General features: G+C 38.5%; 1 protein-coding gene across 1 annotated transcript in view; it reads left to right on the top strand.

Moving 5' to 3' along the window:
- The first annotated feature begins 8,034 nt into the window (after nt 1-8,034).
- The window catches only part of Iqcm (IQ motif containing M), a 320,965-nt gene continuing 312,517 nt past the window's right edge, over nt 8,035-16,482 (top strand). The window contains exon 1 of the mRNA XM_071614029.1: nt 8,035-8,059. Within this exon, the coding sequence (XP_071470130.1) occupies nt 8,035-8,059 (25 nt within the window). The remainder of the gene's footprint in view (nt 8,060-16,482) is intronic.

Genomic DNA, 16,482 nt, shown 5'->3' on the forward strand with positions numbered 1-16,482 from the left:
GAAGCAAATAGGCACATATATGTTAATTATCATATAAAGTAAAGTATATAGATTATTTAAGTACCTGGAAAAATATGCATTAAGAATAAAGGTATAGCTTACAACTACATAAATCTTATGAAACCATGTGGTTCTTAAAATATTTAGATCCATTTTTAACTTATTGATTAGGAGTGCACTTTTTATATCTTGGTGACGTCACATGATGTAGTTAAAATAAGATCCTTATGTACATTTTATTTATTTCTTGTAATTACATAGTGTCGCCATGGGGCAAAATTGCGACGTATGCAGTTGAGGGGAGAAATAAAGAATGTCCACGTGCTTCTGCCCCTTTCAATGCTTTATTCACTCAAATTACTCAATACAATTTCACTCTATAGGTTCTTAATCAAGAAAATGACAATTCTTAATTGTAGGCATAATCAATTCACAGCAAACAATTCTAGATTAATTCTAAGCACTGCAAAACACACTTAATCATGACAGGCTAATGACAGACATTCCCTCTGCATGCTAAGTTCAAAAGTCTGAAGCCTTAGGTTTTAAGTCCAGCAGATGCACACTCACTCAGACCGCGGTGACTAGATCCAGAACCAAGGCAGGCTTTTCCTGCCATTGAGTGGACAAACAGTTGAGAAGAGGGTTGAAGGGAGAAGTTGTGGCTCTCACCAAGGCTGTAGAGTTTGAGAGCAGTGAGGATCACCCAGAGGCTCAGGAACAATGACAAGTGATGGGATGTCAGGTCCACATCAGGCTCTCCAGCTCAAGTGCATCCTTGTTTCCGCTGGCTGAATCCCTGGTCATCAGCTCTATTATTTATACTAAATTTGGGGGCTTTTGACCCCCCTTTCAATCCTTATCAGCTACCACCGGATTTCTCAATGACATCATTTACCCTGGGGTCAGAAACATCTGGTCTGGTGGTCTTCACCCTGATATTCTCGCCTTTCCCTCTCATCAGGTGAGGACAGCCTGCCAGGGGCTTCACTCTGTTTAACAGGGAGAGAGGGGAAGTAACTTGTCTGAGGCCATACTGGAGGGATCTGTGAGTGTGCCTGGTGAGACTGCAGGTTTCAAATTGGAGTTTTAAAAATGGAGTTGCTTAGGCTCAGGCCTAAGGCCATCCTAACACATAGTTAGAAATGAAAAGAATAAGGATTACTTGACCATTATGAAATTACTGTGTAAACATTTTTGGTGCCAGCTTGTTTTCATGATGGTCAAATTCATCCGAATATAGTTTCTAAAAAGAAAGTTAAATTGTGAACAAAGGTATGCATAGTATCTCTTATTCCTAGGATTATTTTTGCAATTTATTTTAAAAACAATATAGTTATAGAGAAAATATCAGGTTATTTAGCTTTGAGAACATGTCAGGATTAAAGTAGCAATGTAGAAGCCTGTCACACCTGACTTTGCCTGAAAAGGAAATATCTTTCTTAGTGGGAATGTATTAAAATCATGAAGGAATTTTTTTTTAACAGCTGGGCACAGGTCTTGTAATGGTTGTCAGCCTTTGTGAGAAAGAAGTATGATAATAGCTGAAAAGCAGAGCTGGAAGCCCTGCTTAAGTGACAGTGGGAGGGACCAATGGGAAGCCCAGGGAAAATGCAGGAGGTGGGACTCATCCGCCATGTTGCCCTGAGACTTCTTCCATGTAGAAGCCTGGAACCAGAACATAACCCAAAGTTTTGCTTGAAATTTTAGAACTTTTACCCCATGCATTTTCTCTTCTGACCATAGCAGTCCTGGTTGAGGTTCTGCTGTGCCTGGGAATACATGTCCATGGTTTGGTGCTGTCCAGTCTGTGCTCCTGTGAGTGATTGTCAAGGTGATAGACCAGTGTGGAACCAGTAGGCATGGCTGCTGCAACTAGCTACAGCCACTGCTGCCATGGGCCCCTCGGGCTGACTTGGCCTCTCATGCCTGTGATTGTCCCCCCAGGTTGGGCTTTGAGTCTGGGAAGAAGATGCAAGCGGGTGAGCCCCAGGAGTGAGCCGTGGGAAGCTATGGTGGTGCCCGCAGCCACGCGGTTGCCCAAGGCAGGGTCCTGTTCAGGGCAAGTACTCCCAGAGCTTCCCCAGTTGGTCACACTGCGTTGGATATGTCTGCCTTTCCCCGCAGGGGGTCCCTCTGCAACTGCATCACACAGGGACATGTCCCACCAGTTGTCCATGATGTTGTGGGCCATCTTGTGGCTGCCTGGAGTGGTATCGCAACCAGCAAACTGTCCTCTGTCGCCCAGGGCAAACACCCGTCTCCTCAAGCCACCAGGAGTCCCCATAATTTCCCCAGCTGTCCTTATCCTGCCCCAACCATGGCACAGAGCCAGTGTGCTCCCATCTTTTATACTTCCCCTTAGTAGTGCATTCTCCTGTGAGCATCTCAAAATCTTTTAACTTAAAAAATGGGCCCCTCAGCAGACACTGGTGCTGTTACCAAATCTTTAGGCAGTTTGCATGTGGCATTTAGACTGAGTTTTCCAAGGAGTAAAAATACTGCTGGGGGTGGACAGAGTCATAGGCAGTGGTCAAAACCTTACATCTGTCCCAGAACAATAGTTGGGTCAAGGTCATTTTTGAACCTGGTAAGACAAGAATGTAGTGAAGAGATTTAGTATAAATTGAGTATTTTCAAAAAACAATAGAAAAATAAAATCCACTTCTCGATAGATAAAGAATCCTCTGTATCAAGTCTCACTGTAAAAAAAAAAAAATCATTTCTCCTTTTTTCCCTCACTCTCCAAGCACAGATTTCTAGCACATAAACCCCCAAAACTTTACCTTATTTTTCAAAATACAAAAATTCACAAAAGCAATCTAAGAAATACCCATCAAAGCACTTTTCCCTTGGGAGAGGATTCTTTGTGCCTAATTAGGATCTCTAGAATTGCAAAATAAATTTTTTTTCTCTTTCTAAAGATGAAAAATTCCCAGATGTTTTGAGTTTAACATCACAATTTTTTTCTTCTATCTAATTCACTTATTTTCTACAAATCAACCCACAATACTTTGAAATCCTAAGCACACTTAACTTCTGGAGAGAAATTCCAGACCCACTAAATTTGTAAAATTCCCTGTTCAGGCACCACCTGCCTCCACAAGCAACTAAATCATTCAGGATCACTCCAGGTAAATTTGGGTTGGCACAAAATAATTACACACAGACAGAAAATCCTTGTTCCTTGGGTTCTGTGATGGCTCTCAACCTTAGAGGTCTGTTGGAAAGAGAGAGCACCACCTGAATTCTTTATTCTTATATAGGGGGGGGGACACACAAAGGAAGGTTCCATGGAATGTTCTTTCCAAAAAAGGTCAGGGGTAGTATTACAAAGGAACAAGAAGGCAGCCCACTCCATTGGGTAACACCCACACCCAAAGCTTTGCTCCTCTGCTGAGCAGAGATGGGGATCCACCTGCTTCCTGGTCAGGGAAGCCAGTCTCTGCATCTCCATTGCTCAAAGCTAGGAGACTCCCAGCTCCTATGTAGCTCTCGACATATGTATGTAAGAAAGTTATGTCAGATTCATTCCACTGTGTTTCTTATTCCTATCCCGCCCTCTCTTCATTTCATTCCCCTTTGTCTAATGCACTAAACTTCAGTCTTCCCCTCCCCTCCTTATTGTGTGTTAGCATCCATATATCAGAGGGAAGATTTGACCTTTGGTTTTTTGGGATTGGCTTATTTCACTTAGCACTATAGTCTCCAGACCCATACAAAAGTCATTCATTTTTTTTTTTTTTTTGGCTGAGTAATATCCCCTTATACCACAATTTCTTTATCCATCATCTGTTGAAGGGCAACTGGTTGATTCTATAGATCAGCTATTGTGAATTGAATTGCTTCAAATATTGATGTAGCTGCCTTTCTGTATTATGCTGATTTCAAGGTCTTTGGTATATAATGAGGAGTAGTATAACTGGTTCCATTTCTAGTTTTCTGAGGAATCTCCATTCTGCCTTTCAGAGTGGTGGCACCAATATGCAGTCCCACCAGCAATGCATGTGTATACTCTTTTCCCCACATCCTCGCCAACATTTATTGTTACTTGTATTCTTGATAATTTCCATTTTGGTTGAAATGAGATGAAATCTCAATGTAGTTTTAATTTGCATTTCTCCAGTAATGCAAATTAAAACTACATTGAGATTTCATCTCATTGATAGAGATATTGAATTTTTTTCATATATTTGTTGACTGTTCGTATTTCTTCTTTTGAAAAGTGTCTGTTTTGTTCCTTTGCCATTTATTGACAGGGTTATTTGTTTATTTGGTGCTAAACTTTTTGAGTTCTTTGTATATCCTAGAAATTAACACCCTCTCTGAGAGGTGTGAGTGGCAAAGATTTTCTCCCATTTTGTAGGCTTTATTTTTATGATCTTTCTTTACTGTGAAGAAGCTTTTTGATACCATCACTTGTAGTGATTTGTTATATTTTCACTTATTCCCAGATTTAAATATTTCATAATTTCCATTGTGATTTATTCCCTTTTAAAATGATTTTTTTTTTAAAAAAAGCAGTTTTTACAGGAAGGTACAGATATTTCCATTATATCTTCTGCCCTCAGAGATACACTGTCAATATCCCCACCAGACTGATGGATTTGTTACAGTTAATGACCCTACACTGACACCTCATTGTTACCCAGTGTCTGTAGTTTACATGAGGATTCACTCTTGATGTTACACATTCTGTATGTTTGAACAATTGTACAAAGACATGTGTTTACCACTATACAGTGTATTTTCACTTCCCTAAAAATCCTCTGTGCTCTATTAATCTCTCTCTCCTCCTTTACCTTTGGCAACCAGTGATCTTTTTACTGTTTCCATACCTTTGTGTTTTTAAGAATGTTATCTAATCGTGGTCATGTACTATATTGCTTTTCCAGTTTGGCTTCTTTCACTTATCAGTATTAATTGAAGTATCTTCCTTGTTTTCTCATGTCTTGATAGCTCATTTCCTTTTAGTGCTGAATAATATTCCAACCTATTGAAGACAATCTTGAATGTTTCTGTTTTAGCCATTATAAATAAAGCTCCTATAAATTTATGTGTGGGCTTTCACTTGGACATAAGTTTTCAACTCTTATAATAAATATCAAGGAGTGAAGCTGCTGGACTTATAATACGGTAAGAATATATTTAGTTTTTGGTGGTATCAGTAATCTATATTTTGGTCCTTCTAATAGATATATTAGTGGTATGTCACTGTTGTTTTAATTTGTATTTCCTTGATGACATATAATATAGAGCATCTTTTCATATGCTTATTTTCCATTTATATATCTTTTTTTTTTTAAATTGAAGTGCTGTTAAAATCTTTGGCAAATTTTAAAATGGGATTGTTTGTTTTCTTATTGTTTAGTTTTAAGTTCTTTGTATATTTTTGAATAATAGTCTTTTATCAGATATGTCTTTTGCAAACATTTTCTCCTAGACTATGGCTTGTCTTTTTCTCTAGGTAGTGTCTTTTACAGAGAAGTTTTAAATTTTAACTAAATTCAGCTTAGCTTATCAATATTTTTCATAGATCATGCCTTTGGTGTTGCATTAAAAAAAATCATTGCTGAACCAAAGTCATCTAGACTTTTCCCTAAGTTATCTAGAGAGAGTTTTCTAGTTTTGCATTTTGCATTTAGGTTGGTGACCCAGTTTGAGTTAGCTTTTGAGTATGGAGTAAATTCTCTGTCTAGATTCATTTTTGCACCTCAGTGTCCAGTTGTTACAGAACCATCTGTTGAATAATACTTTTTCTTTTGTTTTGCCTATGCTCCATTATCAAAGCTCAGTTGACTGTATTTATGTGGATCTCTTTCCTGCCTGCTTCATTCTGCTGATGTATTTATGTATTTCTTCATCCAAACTACATTGTCTTGATGACTGCAGCTTTATAGTAAGTCTTGAAGTAAGGTAGTTTAGCATTATGTTGACTAGTGATTGTGCTTTAATCAATAAGTTGTTGAGGAGTAGACTTTTAATGAGCTATCTTTATAGCTAATTTTTGACAATTGCATTATTCAAATATCTACTGAGACATTTCATGTGGTTTAGAATATAGGCACTTTAAGAAAGGGCCCCATAAATGCTTAAAAAGAACATGTATTCTCGATTTGTGCAAGATGATAAAAATATATATTAAATAAAAAATGCATTTGATGTCAATATGACTTCTTACTAATTTGTGCACATTGACCTATAGTTCTACATCCCTCAGATGTCTTAAGATATTATTTTTCTTCTGTCAACTATCATTGACAACAAGATTCTTCTACCAAAGTCCTCATCCCTTTCTAGAGTGCCTGTTTTTACACTGTGAGAATTTTAATCATTTATTTATTTATCCATTATTCTTCAAATATTTAGTGATTGCCAGTAAGTGGTATAAGCACTGGGGATACATCATTGACAAAGAAGTTAAAAATACCACACTAATAGACCTTACTCTCTAAGGAGCAAATACATAAGCTAAGAGAAGACTAACTGCTGTAATAAATTACACTCCTAATTATCAGTGGCTCAATTTCTTTCAATTTTATTTATTTTTTTAATCAATCTATTTCATTTAATCAGTCTCCTCTAGGCAGATTGTTAAAAATTACAGACTTCTTTCACTTTGTGGCTCTGCTGTCTCCAAAGCCGTCCCAGAATCACCTCCATTCCTGCAGCCAGAGAGGAAAAAGAGTGTGGAGGATGTGTTTAGGACCAGTAGAACTGCCCGTGGAACTTACTGTTTTAGCCCACCTTCTCGCAGCCAGAACTCAGTCACTTGTCCACATTTAACTTCAAGAGTTCCTGGGAAACGTGGTCCACCTGTGGACCCTAGAGTAAGAGAAAGTCATTTTGGAATCAGCTAGCAATCTCCATCATGGAGAGATCGATAATAAATAAGGAAAACACAAAATATGTTAAAAGCATCAGGTTTAAGGGGGAAAGTAAATCAGAAAGTGGGATGTGGAACATTGCAGTTGTAGACAGATGGCTGATGAAGGTCTACCCAGAGGGTGCATTTGAGTATATACCTGGAGGAAGTAAAGGGTTGTGATCTTGCTGGGATCTGAAGGAAGGGTACTGGAAGAAAAGAAATATCAAATGTAAATATTCTGAGGTGGGGGCATGCCTGGTCTGACCAGAGCATCAAGGAAAGCTTTGTGGTTCCAGAAGAGGGATTAAGGATAGGGAAAGTGAGGTCAGAGATAAGGGAGGGCCATAGGGGGCATTGCAAGACTTCCATTTGTGCTGAGTAATATTGGAATCCGTGGATGCTTTCTGAACAAAGGGTATGATCTGACTTCTGTTTTAGTGAGAAAATTCTGGTTACGGGGTTGAGAATAGACTGCAGATAGTGTGTAGAGTTAGGCTGGTTTGGAGGCTACTCTAATCATTTAGGTGAGAGATTGGTGGTTTGCACTAGAGTGTTAATAGTAAAGATAGTGTGAAGCTTTCAGTTCTGATAGAGTTTGAAGGTAGATTTGGCAGGATTTGCTAAGGAATAGGATATGTGATGTGTAAAAAGAGAATATTCAAGGATGAGCATTGAGCCTCAGTAACTGGATGAATGGAGATGTTATTTGTCGAGGATGGGAAGATTGTTGGAGGAGAATCAGAGACTTGGTTTTGATATAAAAACTTTGAGATGGTTTTGTAACCTACAAATGGAAACATGAAATAGCCAAGGAGAGAGAGAGCCAGGCTGAAAAAAAAATATATGTTGCCAGTTGTTAACACAGAGATGATGTTTAAGTGGGGCTAGATGAAATCTAGGTAAATGTATGTGGTGGAATAGAAAAGCAGTTCCAGGTCAGAGCCTGGGGAATTCTGATGCAGGGAGGTCAGCGAAATAAGAAGGAACCAGCAAAAGAGATGGAGATGGATGTTACAGAAGGTAAGAGGAAAGGACAGCACAAGTTCCCAGGAGCCAGAGGAGGCAAACCCTTCAATAAGGAGACAATGATACAATGTCTCAATGGAGGTTATCAATGACCTCAATAAAAGGATGGCAGCTGTGTTCTCCAGGCAGCCGACTCCGAGATGGAGGTGAACAAAAGGTTAATAGGTGAGTGCTCTTGGAATCCCCATCTTGTGCAAAAGAGAAGGAAGCAGAGAGAGAGAGATGGTCTGTGATGTGGTCTAGTGAAGGCTTCGGCAGATGCCATCGGAGCTCTGATGTGAAGGTGACCCTTCAGAATAGTCTTGTGTTGGGACAAGGTGTCCAAGCCCGCACAAACCCCTTGTTGACTAGTCATTGAAAGAGGGGTGCCCAGGAAAGGGGCATGATTTTGGACAAGGCAATTCCTTAGCCGGTGCATTTCTGAGGAGCATTTCTAGGAGCTGGGGAGTTCATTCTTCTAGGGGGATCTGGCGATGTCTCTCAGTGTCCTCAGAAGAGGTTTAGATGGAGTAGCAAAGGCAAAATCCTGAAGGGATCAAGTTCAAAGGAGAAGGGTAAGACAGAAACCAGAGACAAGGAGCTTCCATAGCTTCCTCATTTCTGTCGCTCACTAGCAAGTGTCTGGCTGTGGATTTATTTTTATTCTTCTTGCTTGGCATCAGGAATATATTCCAGTCTCAAAATTCCCATCATTTTCTAATACTGACATTTCAACTTTTGCTTTTCTTTTATTTCCTCCTACCCACCCCAAACTTGCTTTATATACATGTTGGAATTTTTCAATCTTCCCTTATATATTATAATTCTTCTTTCATTTATTTTCCTTTTCCCTTTTTTTCTGGTTTCTGGAAAATTCCTCAGTGTTGTTTTCTGATTCACTAGTTTTCTTACACTGTGTCCAATCTAGATTTTATTCATATATTGAACTTAAACATTTTTTAAAGGTTCTGATTTTCTTTGTTTCAAGGGTTCTGATTTGTTTTTTTTTTTTTCATATACGTATTTTATTTCTGACTATTTTGCATCATATTTTGATGATTTTTTTAGGCATATTATTTCTTCTTATGTCTCTACGTGGAGTCTTAACTTACTATAAATTCTTTTTCTTATTCTTTTATTGTTTTAATTTCCTATGGAGTGAATTACTATTCCAATTGTTGACATTATTGGCTGTCTTTCCTGGTGCTAGTTTTGGACATGTGTTTTGTAATTTTAAAGCTATTTAATAGTTTTTCAGGCTGTGTATAGTAGGAAATTTTATTTTTATTATATTTTTTATAAATTTTATTATATTTTGCATTTTATCTGCCTGCACACTCACCACTTTCTGACTCTCAGTACTATGGTTGCCACCAGATTTCCCCATTTAGAATTGGGTTCCTTATTGGTTCCTTGTGGCTCCTGCCCCTTTGCCTTCACATCCTGCTTCTAATCAGTGGCTAGCGTGGCTAGGGCCTGGTGGTCAAATGTTTCTCTGCCTCTCCAAACATGGAATTTATTTATTATTTTATTAGTTGATTTTATTTTTTTAAATAAATGACAGCGGAATGCATCACAATTCTTATTACACATATAGAGCACAATTTTTCATATCTCCTTTTGTATATAAAGTATGTTGACACCAATTCATGTCTTCATACATGTACTTTGGATAATGATGTCCATCACATTCCACCATCATTGTAAACATGGAATTTACGATGAGCTCAGCTTCCAGCGACAGTTGGAAGTTGTTCTTTTCTACTCATCAGGTGGTTTTAACCGAGCCTGGCTCCCGAGTTTCACCTCATGTGGGGATTGTGGTGATGTGGATTGAGCTGAGCTCCAGTTGCCTCTCCTGTTTTGGGGAGCTGGGGCAGCCTCCACGGTGAGTTCCATCTCCATTTTCATTTATTTTCTGTCTTTGGTCCTTGAAGATGACTAAAAGTACATCCCTACCTTAGTCCTGTCTCATTTCTTAGGGAAAAGCTTACTCTTCCTCTTTCTTCTGTTTTAAACTTTCATAGAGCTCATATCTAGTAATAGACTTAAGTGTGGGGTTTTTATGATGTCCTCTCCTGCATGCCATGACCTTGGCGTTCCTTCAGTTCCTGTTTATTTATATTGGCCAGCATGGCCTCGGGTACTGTCCTTCCTTCTCTGTGTTCTCCTCTGTTTCTGGGATACTCCCAGCCTCCTCCAGTCTGCTGCTTGTTCTGTTTTCTCTGTGTTAACAACTGGCAACATAGATGTTTTTCAGCCTGGCTGTTTCCATTTGTAGGTTACAAAACCATCTCAAAGTTTTCATATCAAAACCAAGTCTCTGATTCTCCTCCAACAATCTTCCCAACCTTGACAAATAACATCTCCATTCATCCAGTTACCGAGGCCCAACACTCATCCTTGAATATTCTCTTTTTTGCACATTCCATATCCTATTCCTTAGCAAATTCTGCCAGGTCTACCTTCAAACCAAGTTTTCACTCTTTATTGTTATTTACAAGGTGTTAATGGCCTCTATTGAACTCGTTCTCCTATTTGGTTTTATATATCCTCTGTTAAAAAAACAAAACAAGCAAACAAAAAAAAATTCTGAAATTTACCTTTCCAACATGGAAACAGACCCAAGAGGAAGGGAAAGATATGAAAGTGAGTGCTCTCTGGGGTCAGGCCTGGGCACTGTGTCAAGTCTTTTACATTTAATTCATTTGGCCTGACCACAGGGCTTTGAGCTTAATTATTATTATCATCTATATTTTATCTGAAAGACCTTAGCCAGGCGAGTTAATTAGCTGGGATCAAGAACTCAATTTGCTAGAACTCAGGACCCTTAGTTTTAAAACCAAGATTATCCTTGGAAAACCAGAGTAAGCTGGTTACCCAAAGCCTAAGGTCAGTGACTAGCAGGTAAAGAACCCTGGGCAAGAACCCAGACCCATCTGAGCATAGAGTCTTTCTTCTCCCAATGACGCTATATTGTCTTCATTAGACAAATATGGGGGAAAAAGCTTGATTGAGAGAGTAGGTAAAAGGTAAAGGCATGAAAAATTCACAGAGGGCAAATAACCATTTCCAGAAAGAAATTTTGTCTGGGGTAATTGTGTATCATCAGGAGTCAGGAGATCAGAAATCTGATTCTAGTTCATTCACAAACCCAATGTAAATTTAAAATCACATCCCTGTCCTGCTCCTTCTGTACCTGTAAAATGAGGGGCTAATCAGATGACTCCTAAGATGCTTTCCAATTTTAAATGATATTATTTGAAGCTGTCCCTTAAATATAAACTTTCCAAAACCATTTCAAAGCCTGTAAAATTAGTTTTCTCAAGGTCACTGAGAAAAAAGAAAACTGAAAGTAGAAGTCAGGATTTGCAATATTTCATAATGTGCTCAATTTCTAGATCTGGTTCTTTAACATCAGTTGGTATTTTTGCACAAAGCATAATTCTATTGAAGCGGTTTAGCAGTGTTGGCCTTTAATTTATTTTATTTAATTTGTTACAATTAACTTTATAGTGTTTTCATTGTTGTCTTTAAATGTTTACACAGTGTCCCAAACATCTCAGCAGGGGACTGCTTTATAAATCAAGTTTTCACTCTTTATTGTTATTTATAAGATGTTAATGGCTTCTATTTAAGGCTCCTGTGATTAATAGCTGAGAGAATGTAGTTTTAGACCAGCCCTATTTTCATCTGTGAAAATCACAAGGAAAAGAGAGTCATAACATGCCACAGTTATCACTGAAGGCATAACACCGCATGCGTGATATGGGGATTTTCATAAGCCATTTGGATAACATTTCTGCTACAGTGGAGTGACTAGAACACAAGGCACTAGTACCCTCGTTTGTTCATGAACACATGTGTTCTTAATGATGGGTTTCTAACCAAATTCTCAGAAATAAAATTTTATAAGATATAGCTTCTAATATTTTAACATTTGATGCAAGAAAAGCTGCACTTTCTCTGTTACTTCCACTTTGGCCCTTTCTCCCAGCATCTGAAAGCTGAATTCAAAGACTGAAATGGAATTTGGGGTGAGAAAAATGTGGAATAATGTGAACTTTTTTCAGACTAGTTTTTGGTTTGTGTGAGTATGTGTGTGTTTCTCTAGCACTCACTCAGGACCAAAGTAATGAGCTTCTTATCTCATTTCTATAATTGTGGTCTTCCTATCAAGATAACTAGATGGATAAAATTTAACAAGCAAAGTCCATTAGCCACAGTGCAAAAATTCATGATTGGTTATAAGGACATTTCAGTAGTAGTCTGAGAAAGCCTAGAAAGTTGTAAAACTTTAGGATTTCCTTGCAGGAATTCAAATCAATTTTTCTTATGGAGTATTTATTACGTGGCTTACTGTGTACTTGATCTTAAGGAAGACATACAGGAAATTTTAAAAACTAGTTTCTTCCCTTATGGGGCTTATAATCTAGCACCAATATTGATGGCTTTTAGCAAAGATCTATGCTTCATATTTGTTTTGGTGGTAAAAAGAAATGTAATGACTAAGGTAGTATTTTCAGTTTTAATGTGTCACATTGAAAAATTAATGTACTATATATTAATATTGTTATTAAGTAAATTATAATTGATGTATGACATTTTAGAAAACTGCACAGTTCCTATAAGTGTGCATCTTTATGCATATTTACAAAGTGAACACATCATGAAACCACCATCCCATAGAGAGAGAGCAATAACAGACCCTGGTGAACTCACCTGACATATTACACTCCCCAGAGGTTGACATTGTCTTGTTTTCTATTGTTATTAATATAGTAACAGTAGACACAAGATTCTGCTTATGTTTTAACTTTATTTTAGCTAATTACCCTAGGGCTTCTTGCTTTCAAGGGTATGTGTGAGATCATTTATATCTGTGTACAGCAATTCATTCTCATGGCTATAAAATATCCATTGAGTAAATAAAATGACAATTATTTACCATTATTCTGCTGTCAGCGGACCTTTGGTTTGCTTCTAGTATTTAGATCTTATATCCATCTCATATGTGTCATTTAGTAAATGCTATTAAGACTTTGTGCTGGGATTCAGAGGATTGGGTCTCAGTTATAGATTTGGTTTTTGAAGACAATGACAATTAGTTTCACAAAGATTACAAATGTACACTCCTTGAGATAGTAAATGAGTATTTCAGTAGCTCTGTGTCCTCATGGACTCTTGATTTTTTAAAAAATATTTTTAGTATTTTTGTAGATGGACACAATGCCTTTATTTTATTCATTTATTTTTATGTGGTGCTGAGGATCGAACCCAGTGTCTCATAATTGTGAGGGAAGTGCTTCACCACTGAGCTACAACCCCAGCCCTACTCTTGATGTTTTTAAAAAGCCATTTGTTTGGGTGTGAGATGGTTGTGGTTTTATTTTGTGTGTCTTGGATGACAAATGGGTTTTGAGTATCTTTTCACATGCTTATTTCTCTTTGGAACACCCCCCTTACAAAGTGACTATTCCAGTCTTTTGCCTATTTTTATATTAGGTTATCTATCTTTTTCATCGATTTGTAAAAGTTATGAATTGGTGTGAATATACTTTGTATAGAAACAGAGATATGAAAACTTGTGCTCTATATGTGCAATAAGAATGGTAATGCATTCTGCTGTCATATATAAATAAAAAAAGAAATCATGCAAAAAAATTGTTTGCATTGTATATGCTATGTTTGTGTGTTTTATTTTGAATGATAAAGGGACTAAAATTCAGTTTTCAAGTCCCTTGACCAGTTAAATCTCTTAACTCAGGAATGGTTCCACCTATGACACTGATTGTGTGCACCCCTGTACCCCCACCGTTATTCCACTTAGCCACTGTGGATGATAGACTAATCTCCCCAACCCCAGCCCACCATTACCTGTTAATCTTTGATTCTCAGTGATCTTTAGGGTACATGTTCATTATTGACAAATCATATTTTATGTGTTGCTCTATCAAACACTAAAATAAGATCACAGAAAAACTGCATGGCTTATTGAATATGGCTCTGAAGGGTCAGTTTTCTTTCACTCATTTAGAGAGGTAAAGTTGAAAAGAATATTTTTTAACTAAGCAGAGTCTTTGAGAGAATTTTAAAGCATCATGGGAGAATGTTCTTAGTTAAGCACCTCTTTCTTAATGAATTGATAATTGAAATAAAGTGAATTCTTTTGTGATTTAAAGATTTAAATTTTTTTGTATGAGTAGGAGTATTTGGGGTATCTCAGTTAATGTGTGTCTATGTTTGACCACAGTGGAATAGACAAAAACATCTGTTTTATGAAACCATTAAGTCTGATAGCTGGAAAGCACCGGTGAGATAACTTCTCTGTGTTGGGGTTGGGATTAGGTGGGAGTAAGAATCGGCTCAGGGGCGGCTCTGTGACCCTGTCCAATCAGAATAGCTGTGCATTCTGTTCATCAGTTCTCACTGCCTTCTGAGAATTCCCTTAAACCTGGGCTGAAGCTGTGATTGTCACACCTTGTGTCTATTTTAAAATCCTTCCCTTACAGTTGAGGAGGTAGGACTCAGAAGTTAAGTGGTCTGGCCCAGATCACACCTTTGGCTGTGTCAGGAGTGGGACTGAAATCTGAGTTTTCTCTTGCCATGTGGTTTGTGTTAAGTGGGACTGGGCAGCCCAAAGATTCATTATGTCCCTTTCCTTCCCACCTCCTTGCTCTGGATAAGAAATTAACCCGAGTTACTCAGAGAATCAGAGGGTGGTGTCTGCCACAGGAAAAAGGTGTTATTCAATATTTGCTGATGTTGCTCCCAGCCCCTGGGCTCCCATCTTACCTGATACTAATGGTCACAAATTGATACAGTATCATCTTTCCATCTCATTTTATAGTCCTCTGAATATAATTTGTTCAAATTTTGACTGTGTGATTATAAATCTTTCATTCTCCTGTCATCTAGTGTACCATTACCCATTTTAGGCACCTGTTATTGCCTCTGTTTTATTGGTCCTAGTGGATACTTGTTCTGTTTTGGTTTTTGGTATTGTTTGGGTGTGTGGTGGTCTCCAAAACTTCATATGTGAGACAACACAAGAACATTCAGAGGTGAAATGGTTAGATTATGAGAGTAGTAACTTAATCAGTGGATTAATCCATTGATATGGATTAGCTGGGTATTAACTGTAGGCAAGTAATGGCTGGAGGAGGTGGATCACTGAGGTTTTGTCCTTGGTGAATGAACTCTCTCTCCTTCCTGTTTGCCAGGCCCAGAGCTGTTTTCTTCCACCCAGCCCTCCTACCACAACGTTCAGCCTCACCTTAGGGACAGAGCTGTGGAGCCAGCCATCTATGGACCAAGACCTCCAAAACCATAACCAAATTAAACCTTTCCTCCTCTACATTGTTGATGTCAGGTCTTTTGGTCACAGGAACACGAAGCTGACTAAAGCAGTTTAGTTCCTTGCTCTCTTTCTCTTTTCTTCTTCCCAGTGTTTGATACCATCAGATCTTCTGGTCAGAGGGACAGAGAGAGAGAGAAGCCAGTCAGGAAGCCAATCTGGAAAATGGCCGACTTAAGTGTCCTTGTTGACTTGAAGAAAAATAAAGTAGAGGGGGGCTCATGCTTCATACAAGGACAGATCCTGGGAGGGAGGTTCCAGAAGCCACAACTCGAGAGCAGTGGCAAGAGCTGCAACAAGAGACATGAGATCCAAACGAATTTCCTTGGTATTCTGCTCCAGAGCTACAAAGGAAATGGGAAACTTGAGAGGGACAGAGGAGAGGCAGGAAACTTGACCATGCAGTTGATTTCTGGGATTTGGCACCACTGCTTTTCAGCATAGTGTATAAAAGCAGTGTGGTAATAGGGTTTAGCATCTAATGGGGCCTGGGGAGTCCTTTCTCCCAACAACTTTATTATGCAAACGATGAAACTGAGGCCAAGACAGGTCAAACTAGGGCCCTTGAATCAGCTGTGGGTGGAATTGTGGAATGACAGCTCTGTGCTTTTCATCCATATTTACTCAGTGGCACGAGAGAAGAGACCACCAGGCAAGAGGCTAGGGTTTATTCTCATTGCAGTCAGAAGCCATGGAAGGGAAGTGATCTCATTCACATTAAGAAGGTTGACTCCTGCTGTGTGAAGAATGAATAGGGAAGGGGTGGAAAGAGAGCCGTTAGGAGGCTGTTTCAGGGGTCTGAATATGAAGCAATTGTATCTGGAAGATGCAGGTGTATTTTGAAGTTCATCTATCTAGAAAACTTGGTGGATGGTGTGGGAAGTGAAAATTTGAAGGAATCAAAGGTTCATGACTTGAGCAACTGGGTAGATATAGGGACAGTTTCTCAAGAAATAGGAAGGAGTGAAAGTGTGATTGAAGGTTAGGAGGGTTGTGGGAAGGAACAATGAGGAGAAAGTTTGAGGTTGAAAATAAAGATTTGCTCTCATTTGCCCTAATATCAAATGCTGAAACTTCCTGTCCATCCCTGGAGTGTGGTTCATTTTTCTGCATTCTGCTGCAAACCACAGGGCAGTTCTTTGCCATCAGGATACTTAATTCATAAAGGATACTATGTTAGCTTTCTGTTGCTGTGACAAAATACCTGAGATAATCAGATAATCAACATATAAAGAGGAAAGATTGATTTTAT

The sequence above is a fragment of the Marmota flaviventris genome, chromosome 7 (genome assembly GCF_047511675.1).
Source record: "Marmota flaviventris isolate mMarFla1 chromosome 7, mMarFla1.hap1, whole genome shotgun sequence".
NCBI lineage: Eukaryota > Metazoa > Chordata > Mammalia > Rodentia > Sciuridae > Marmota > Marmota flaviventris.